The 9,924-nt window shown below is 23.2% G+C and overlaps 4 protein-coding genes across 4 annotated transcripts; 1 reads left to right on the forward strand and 3 right to left on the reverse strand. All coding sequences in view use genetic code 6, as the record gives it.

Moving 5' to 3' along the window:
* Positions 1-1,223: 1,223 nt before the first annotated feature.
* TTHERM_01035490 (cyclin-dependent kinase-like Serine/Threonine kinase family protein) lies at positions 1,224-2,371 on the forward strand (the record flags this gene model as incomplete). Its single annotated transcript, XM_001027728.1, has 3 exons — positions 1,224-1,620; positions 1,741-2,249; positions 2,324-2,371. The coding sequence occupies 3 exons, from the start codon at positions 1,224-1,226 to the stop codon at positions 2,369-2,371; spliced, it is 954 nt and encodes a 317-aa protein (XP_001027728.1).
* A 651-nt stretch (positions 2,372-3,022) lies between these two features.
* TTHERM_01035500 (hypothetical protein) lies at positions 3,023-3,849 on the reverse strand (the record flags this gene model as incomplete). Its single annotated transcript, XM_001027729.1, has 2 exons — positions 3,023-3,118; positions 3,346-3,849. The coding sequence occupies 2 exons, from the start codon at positions 3,847-3,849 to the stop codon at positions 3,023-3,025; spliced, it is 600 nt and encodes a 199-aa protein (XP_001027729.1).
* Positions 3,850-5,457: 1,608 nt separating this feature from the next.
* Positions 5,458-5,988, reverse strand: TTHERM_01035510 (zinc finger, C3HC4 type (RING finger) protein; the record flags this gene model as incomplete). The annotated part of the gene is made up of 1 exon (XM_001027730.1): positions 5,458-5,988. One exon carries the CDS (start codon positions 5,986-5,988, stop codon positions 5,458-5,460), a length of 531 nt encoding a protein of 176 aa, XP_001027730.1.
* Positions 5,989-7,500: 1,512 nt separating this feature from the next.
* TTHERM_01035520 (hypothetical protein) lies at positions 7,501-9,747 on the reverse strand (the record flags this gene model as incomplete). Its single annotated transcript, XM_001027731.1, has 1 exon — positions 7,501-9,747. One exon carries the CDS (start codon positions 9,745-9,747, stop codon positions 7,501-7,503), a length of 2,247 nt encoding a protein of 748 aa, XP_001027731.1.
* Between the last annotated feature and the right edge of the window lie 177 nt (positions 9,748-9,924).

Genomic DNA, 9,924 nt, shown 5'->3' on the forward strand with positions numbered 1-9,924 from the left:
GTAAGTTTATTTTATTTACTTGATGATATGTATTCTGAATCTGGTTTACTTTCGTGGTATTTATAAACTTCTAATGAAACTACTTTTTAATCACTATCAGTAGATCTGAAACATAGGTCTAAGTTCTAAAATTCATCTTATGCCTTTAATTCAATCTTTCCTTCATTTATATTTTTTTATAAATCTATCTCTTTCTTTGTTGTAGACTCAATCACCTAAACATATTTTTAATAATAGGTAGGTAACATTAAAGTTTGATTGATTTTATGAAACAAAATGCTATTACATAAATTTCGAAGTTATTTTCATTTTTTCCAGAAACTTAGTAAGTAATTTTCGAGGCTTCTCTAATTTCTAACTTAACTTAATAGCAAACGTACTTTGAACCTACTTTAAGGTAAATGCATTAAACATTTACTATAAATAATAAGGCTAAAACAAATCCTAAATATTTCATTTCTGTCAATTTTAAATATCCTTTTTTAATATCAAAAATCTTTTGTTCCCAAAATCTTTGAAATAAAGAAACTAATAAAAAATAAATTAAAATTGATTTTTAAGATATACTTTAAAATGAAAACATCTGGATTCATATCAAAACAGTATTTTTCCTATCTTTATATTAATTATTATTTGATACAAAAGTATTTTTAATTAAATTGATTTTAATTAAAAAAAATTAATAAACTGAAATTTTTATTAAATCCAAATAAAATATTTATTTTTTTTCAATTTAAAAAATAAAATTATTGTAAATTTAAAATTAATAAATAAAATGGTGAATTTATAATGAAATATAATTCAATAGCGTTTAAAATACATATAAAATAGTTAATTTGACATTTAATAGATTTACTTAGAAAACTAAAAAAATTTTTATTTTTGCGCAATTTTCAAAAAGAAAATGCATACTTGAAAGATTAATGGAGAACTGGATGATTTTAATTTTTTCTTGTTTTTTGTCAGTTTGCTTTCTTTTAGATTGAAAAAATTTCTAAGTTTTTAGTGTTTAAACAATTTAACCAAATATTCGTTGAAATGATGAATCAATTTTTAGACAAGGATTAAAAGGCATATAAAATATCAGAAAATCAACCGATTTAATAAATAATTGAATTCCAGCATATTTGAAAAAATAAAAAAATAATTATAAACTAAATAACGAAAAAAAAAAAACACTAAAATTTAAAGAAAAAAAGTAAACTCGCTCAAATTGTTATAAAATGGCCTTCGTCATTGATAAGGATTCAAAAAATTTCCACATAGAAGCAGCATAGCCAGAATTAGAAAGGTATTAAAGAACAGAAAAAATAGGTGAAGGTACTTATGGTATCGTATATAAAGCAATCGATATGCAAACAAATGACATTATTGCATTAAAGAAAATTCGTTTAGAACATGAAGATGAAGGTGTTCCTTCAACAGCTATTAGAGAGATTTCCCTTCTCAAAGAAATCGATCACCCTAATGTTATTAAATTAAGAGATCTTGTTTATGGTGAAAATAAGCTTTATTTAATATTTGACTACCTCGATCACGATCTTAAGAAGTATTTAGAATTGAATGGAGGTCCTTTACCTCCTGCTGTAGTTAAGGACTATCTTTTCTAATTAATACTAGGTATCGATTTAATAAATTAGCAACAAATACTTAATTAATTCTTTTATTTTTGATAGCAATTTGATTCATTTAGCCTTCAAAAAAAATAAAATTAACACAGTTAACTTTTTAAAAATGTAGGTATAGCTGTTTGCCATGCTAACAGAATCGTTCATAGAGATTTAAAACCTCAAAATATCCTTATTAACAAGAAAGGTAGCGTTTAATTGGCTGACTTTGGTTTAGCTAGAGCTTTTGGTCTTCCTTTGAAGACATACACTCACGAAGTTGTTACACTTTGGTACAGACCTCCTGAAATTCTGCTCGGATAAAAGTAATATTCAACTCCTGTTGATATTTGGTCAATAGGATGTATCTTCTCTGAGATGGCTTAGAAGATTCCTCTGTTCATTGGTGACTCTGAAATCGATTAAATATTTAAGATATTTAGAATTATGGGTACACCTTCTGAAAGCACATGGCCAGGTGTTACTTAACTTCCAGACTTTAAAAATACTTTCCCTAGATGGAACCCAATACCTCTTTAAAAGCAATGTCCTAATATCTGCCCAAAGGGCATTGATTTGCTGACCAAAATGCTTCAATTAGATCCCACTAAAAGAATCACTGCTGAAGAAGCTTTAGACCACGTAAAATATCATCCATATTTTTATTTTAATAAATTCGTATATTTTACTGATAAACATTTTTTAATAATGTAAAGCCCTACTTCGATGATTTAGATAAATCAAACTACAAGTTGCTAGATTGAAAAACAAAAAATAAAATAAATAAATAATAAATATTTACAAAAGAAAGCAAATAAAAATACTTATAAAATCTTATTACACAATTAATAATTTAATTAATAGAAAATATCTAATATAACATATAATTAACTATCTGAGTACATCATTTATATTAAAATATAATTGTCCATATACTCTTTATATATTTATCATTAAAAATTATTTCCTTAGGCTGTAAAAAACAAACAAACATTAATTACATAAAAACTAAAAAAACAAAATTTGTAAAGTAAATTTTTAATTGAAATAAACAAATGCAAATAAATAAATAAGGGAAGATAATTTTTTTAACTTACTTGCTACTTAGCTAGCAAGCAGATAATTAATTAATTAATTAATAAATAAATACTGTGAAGTAATATGGAGAAATGGGTATGATATAAATAATAAATAGAATAATTAAGTAGATAAGTAAGTGTTATTTTATAGTAGTAGTTGATTAGTTAATTGGAAAGCATTTAAGAATAAGAATTGTATAAATTAATTAGTTAATTATGGCTTAATATTTCATATGGAATTTTTAATTTATTAGAAGAATGGATAGTTGAAATTTATTTCTTTATTTATTTATTTATTTTTGTGTGTTTTTAAGTGTTTTTGCTTGGATGAATTGCTCAGAAGAGAGCTAAGATTTATTCCTTATACTTTTTATCAAGCTCTAAATTTTGGCTGAGGGTAATTAGTTATTCTTTAACATCGCTCATGTTTTCCTATTTTCCATATAAATTAAAGTAAATAAATGAGTCAAAAAAAAAGGAAATTAAATTCTCTTTATCAGAGAGAGTATGAAGCTATTATCTTTTGTCAGTCCCGAAAGATGGTATTTATGAACAATTTAATCAGAAATCATATTCATAGTTATGCATCAGTTGAGATAATAGCTTCACAAGATGTTTAACATAAATTTTATATAATTTTTTATTATTTAAATGTTTACCTATTTTAATAAATCATCAAGTCTTTGTTTCTTGTCATCGTATATTTCAATTGTTTTTTTAACATCCTTAATAATTTAGTCTCTTTTTTAAATTATATCAGGAGTAAGTTGAGCATTCTTGAAGCTGGATTCTTCTTCTTGTTCGACAGGAGGTTATCCCAAAGCTTCAGTGTTATTGGAAGCAATGTTAGCAATCAACAAGTCAGTTTCTTCTAAAGTATTTTTCAACATTTTTACAGTCTCGTCGAGAGGGGTAAAATCAGGGAGAGGCTTTTCAATGTCTACTTCTTTTAAAAGCTTGGCGATCTCGTTTTCGGATTCATTTTTAGGAGGTTCAGGACCCTTAGAGTTTTTGTTGCCCTTTTTGTTGTTTTATTTGTTTTATTATTCTTGATGATTATTTTCTTGGGCAGAGATATTTGCAGGATGATTTATGTATTATTCTAATCTCTTTTCCTCCTTAGATTTAGTGTTGTTTTTTGGGTTAGTCTTCTTAGGAGCCATTTGTTATTCTTCTCAATAATACTTCTGAGCTTGCAAGAACTGCTCTTTTTTATATCTTTGTTTCCCTTTTTTTATGGGATTTAGATATTTTAATTTTGTTTTGTTTTTTTAAATTAATTCAAATTATTATATTTCCTCTCGGTTTGGTAGTTTATAAAGTTAACTAATAAGAAAAAAAAAAAATATTTAACCTTGAATTTCAATCCCACGATAAGAATCTTTGTTAATTAGCAATAAAAGTTAATAATTGCTTCGTATTGCTTATTTTAAATTTTTAAATATTTCAATTTTATTCATAAAAATATATTTATTTGATTTTATCTAACTAACTAAATAAATAAATATTTAATTTAATCGAATATTCTTTTTAATCACAAGATATTTTTTTGAAAAAACAAACAAACAAACGATTTTTGTTAGTTTCTTTTTGTAAAAAGTATTTAAAGTTTATTTTTACTTTTTAAAATATATATATAAATTATAAATTTTATCTTTTATTTAAAAGTAAAAATAAACCAATATATTAATTTTTATTTAAGAGGTTTTTTTCAATATAAAATTATTGTGTCTATTTTTTATTAATTAAGTTAAGAAATAAAAACAAATATTTTTTCGTAATATTCTTTTCTTTTCAAAAATAATAATTAAAGTTTATTTATTTTATAAGAAATAATATTAATTTATTCATCTATTATTGTCTAATTCATATTAATTACTTAGATTAAATCCATCAATATTTCTTTGATTAGTAGTTTGCTGTGGTTGTTTCTAGTTTTCAAATTTAAAAGTATTTCTTTTATAAAAATAGAATTAATTTATTTTTACTATTATATATTTGTTTGAAATTACCTCTTAATTGCTTTGATTAAATTTATTAGTATATATTTGCTAATTACTTAAAATAAACTAATATATTATATAAAATATAATTATTATATGTTTTATTTTTATTCTTACATTTTTTAGAAATTATCTTTTTAAATTGCTTTTTGTTAAATTTATGAGAATTTATTGGCAAATTATTTAATTTCTTTTAATTAAAATAAATTTGTTTATTTAATAATAATAGAATTATGGTACATTTTCTTTTTATTTTCATCTATTTTTTTAGTTTCTTTATATTAATTAGATAGGTCTGTCAAATTTTTGGAAACATTAATTTATTTTAAAAATTAACTATTTGATAATAATTTTAGTTCACAAACTAATTTTATTTTTAGCAATTAAACTACCTATAAGTTTGTTAAAAATTTTCACTTTTTTTTGTATTGGATTTTTATAATTTTATTTTTTTAAATTATATTTTTTCAAATTTAAAAGTATTTTATATATTAATTTTTTTTATTTAATTAGAAGTTTTTATTAAAATTTATTTATATTAAATTTAACTATTAGATACTATGTTTTGAATTAAAAAATTATCTTTAAACATATATTGACAAAAAAATATCTACATTTTTCTTTAAAAATTAGAAATATAAATATTTATTTAATAAATAGTTTTTTATTTTTTATGTTTAATTTAACTAGATATTTATTTAAACAAAATTTTTTATGAATAGATCCTTTTTAAAATTATTTTTATTAGGGTATTTGCATATGTTAAAGTCACTCTTATAATCTTAGTATTATATTATCCCTGCAAAAGGGGCACTTTGAATTAGATTAGAACCATAGCTTAATACAATCATAATGGAAATAATGCTTACATTTAGGAAGAACAATTACTATTTCATCTATTTCATATTCAATCAAGCATATTGAGCATTTATCTTTGTCCCCTAAGCTCACACTTAAAGAATTCATAAACACATTTACAGATTTTATAGAGTGCTAAGATTTATTTACTGGACTTACTGATGTAAATTTATTTGCTTAGATAAGGGAATTATTTTTAATCTAAAAGCTATTATTATTATTATTATTATTATTTATATTAATGTTATTGTTATCTATATTATTGAAATCATTTTATTAGTTTTTAATTGTCTTTTCTTTTAAATTGCTTTATTAATTTTGGTTCTGAGCTTAATATTGCTTTTAAAAATTTTCATAAGTAATAGATTCAAGTTTTTCTAATTCATGATCGCTTAAACCTCTATTAATGTTTAAATTTTGATCCCCAGATAAATCCACCATTAGTACAAAGCAAACAAATGCAAATAAGATTACTGAAAGTATTAAAATGCATATCATATTGATCCAAAAAACAAAAAAAAATAAATAGTATGATATCGTTTCATAAAAATTCATATATTTTAATGGGTAATTATCACCCTCAAGCATATTTATGAGATAAATCAAACTTTAAAATAAACAAATTTCATATTCATATTAACTAGAGTTACGGGCCATCCGAATAAATATCAGGCAGTTATCTATTCCTAATAAAAGAACAAGCGAATTACAAAACATTAACCTATCTAATTAAATTGCTGACTCTTCCCAGTTAGAATATGCAAATGAAATATAAATCAATGGTACACAAATCCTGCAGATGAAGCTTAATGCCAGCTGCATAATTTCTGAAAAACTTTTCATTCTTTAGTTAGGAGAAAGCTAAAACTCAATCTTCTTTTCCCCCTCTTTTTTTCAAAAATTATCAGCAAATACAACTACTATAATTCGCTCTCTATTTTTTTGGTTAATTTGCTAAATAAAAATTTGTTGTAGTAATATTTGCTCCTACTTGATAAATTTTACATGTAAAACTCTATTAAAAATAATACAATTCCCTTTTATCGTCAAATCCTATTTTGAAATATTAACGAAAGTAAAACAAAAACTCATGATTAAATTAAGATAATTTTCTATCAATAGAAAAAATGTAATTTTGAAGGATTTTTCTGGGCGCTAGGTAAATCTTGTAACTAAGTAAAAATGGCTGCATTTACAAAAATGCATATGTAACAAAAATATTTATGAAAATAACTAATATTTTCATTTCCTCTTTTAAAATTTATGTTTAATACTGTTATTTTTTAATTTTTGTTTTGAGAGATTCTATTTATCAAAATTTAATTATTCCTTTGCTTTTATTCCATATTACATTTTTAACAAATATTTAATTTAATTTTACTGCTGATTTATATCGATATTTTGAATTTAAAGAATCTGATTTTATAAGATAGCCTTAGATGAGATTATTGAATAATCTTTTATAGAAATATTTACTCTTTTTAATCATTGAAACTTACATAAGATTTAAATTTAATTTGAAAAAAAATTTATTAATTTAATATAATAATGTGTGTAAATGATTATCAAAATCTGATAATATGATTAAAAGAGTAAAATAAAGCAAATTAGTAAAATTAAATACTCTATTTAAAGATGGAAAACAATAAATAAAAATTTAATATATAGTTAGAAAAGTATATTTATTAATTTCCTATATATTTTTGGAAAATTATTAATTAATTTAGTATTGGATGCACTTGGTTTATTCTTAATTAAATAAATTTAGTTTTATTAAATCATATGTTTGTTTGTTTCTTTCAGCCATTTTTATAAAATAGTTTTGTTATTTTGATAAGAGCGAATAAAATTTATATAATTTATTTTTTATTCATTCTTATATTTATCACTTTTCTTGTTTTATAATTATTATAAGAATCCTATTCAATTTTTTTAATTGTAAGTTAATATTTCTCAAACAATTTTGAATTCAAATTAAATAGAGTCAAGTTATTTATGATTACCATTATCATTGAATTAAATAATTCTATGACTCTTAGCAAATACGTTTTTAAGGTTAGTTGCAGGGGAAATGAAAGATGAATTCAAAGGTTAATTAGAAGATACAGCAGGTTCAGGATATGATTAAACTAGCTAAACATGGCCTTAATCTCCTCTGGCAAGATGAACATCTTGAGCTATATAGCTGTCATCTATATGATAGAAATGATTTTATCTAATAAGCTCTGACTCTAATTCGCATTTGTTTTAAATCTAATTACTATTCTAATCTATGTATTCTGAATTTATATACTTAAATTAACTGTTATCTTCGTAAATAGATTAGCCTAAAAAGTCATTGCTAAAATAACCTTAATTAAAATAGGATTTTTCCTCATACTGATTATAGTTTTAATTGATCTAATTATCACATTAAGATTAATTATTATTATTTTACTATTTTTATTAATCTTAATTGTATTCTATTTGCATTTGCTAGTGACCTATGAGAATTTACTCATTATCTTTCGTTATTTACTTGCGCTTTTATAAATTTTAGCGGTCTTTCAAATATTTATTTTTACTTTTTTCATAGTATTTTTCCAAAAACTCCTCACTTTGTTTTGTATAATTTAGCTCTTAGACTAAAGATTTTAAGTGAGAGTGATATTTATCTTATTTACGTAACGTTATGATTTGCTATATCATGTTTGGTTCTACATCTATTAAGCCAAACGCCATACAACTTATTTCATTATAATTATCAATTGGTAGTCTTAAATGAGGAGGGTATTCAATACATACTGGTAAAATCTTTAATTTTGAGTAAACACGAATATTATCCAAAGTATAGATTTCAAAATCTGATTGAGCTCCCTTAAACCTACCTTACACAATCGATAGCATGCGAACAAGCATCATTTTAAGACGAGATTCAAAATTGTACAATTCAGGTTTTCCTTGACGAAAAATTATATTAGTGATTGTTTATTCATCTGTGCCTAGAAGCGCTAAAAATTGTCTGCTATAACCAACTTCATAAGCCTCAAACGTAGAAGTAACATAATTAGTTTGAAACTTTTGTACAAAGTACATTTAATGCTCATCAATTTTTTCTAAAAAGAGATTCACTTGTTCATCAAAATATGCCCTACGTTTCGCTATAAGATCCTGAGAAAATCCAGTTAGTGTCCTTGCATTTTTTATTTATAAATGAATGAGTTTTGTGATCTCTTAGTACTTCTCTATTAATTTTCCAACTAAATGGATATTTTGATCAGGATATTCGATAAGAAGCTTTGAAAGAAAGTTAAAGTCAACCAAAAACTCATTGCTTGAAGCTTGGAACATTGACAAGCATCTTGTTTTTTTATTATATACAACTCTTTGAACAGGCTTATATAAATTAATTATACAATCTAAATTATCATTATTGTTAATTGATGAGAAATCCATTTCAATTAAGACATCTCCCATTAAAAAGTAGGACTAAGCACTCTAAGGCATAGTATAAGGAACTTTCAATTTCATACTGCACTTTTAACTTGACTCCCTTTTTCTATAAATATCCACATATGAAACTTTGGTTTATTTTACTCCTGCATCCTTGCTTTTCTTTTATTTAGATATTTTCTTTTTCTTTTTACACTCCAGCTATTTTTCAGATATATTTTAGCTGGAAATATCAGTTTTACGTTACGAATTAATTGATTGTTAGGTAATACTTAATTGGTTAGTACTACTAAGTTAAGTGTTTTTGAATTCATCATTCTGCTCTTCACTTGAACTTTCATAACTTTTCAAAAAATTGCTCTCTTCGCAAGAGTTTTGATTTAGTGTCTATGAGTGAGTGCGAAATTCTTAGTGATTTACTTAACTCTTACTGCTTTCATGCTCATAATTTTGATTATTGCTGTTATCGTTATCTAAATTTTCTTAATTCTATTATTCAATTTCTTCTTCTACTTCTTCATTATTTTATTAATCTTCATTATCTTCACATTCTTCTTCATCATCTTCTTCTTCTCCATCATCATTATCATCAGATAATTCTTCTTCTAATTCTTCGTCATCAATTGGAACGAACTCGTATAATTCATCCTAAATTTCTCTTAATTCTTATTCTGTCAAAGAACATTTGGATTTAATATCTGATTAAAATCCACCTAGAATATTTGAAATTGGAAGATTGAGATTTTCGATGTCAACTCTGTCATCCATTTTTTGAGTGAGAATTTTATTATTATTTTTTTAATTCTTGTTACAAACGAATAATTAAGTTGAAGTTGATATATTTAATTCAATCCAAAATCTCTTTTTATATCTTTAATTATATGTTCTGATTTTTAATTGGGTTTCACTTTTTTTTTAGTTTTTTTTGTTATTGATAAATTTTGT

Source organism: Tetrahymena thermophila (assembly GCF_000189635.1).
Source record: "Tetrahymena thermophila SB210 genomic scaffold scf_8253843, whole genome shotgun sequence".
NCBI lineage: Eukaryota > Ciliophora > Oligohymenophorea > Hymenostomatida > Tetrahymenidae > Tetrahymena > Tetrahymena thermophila.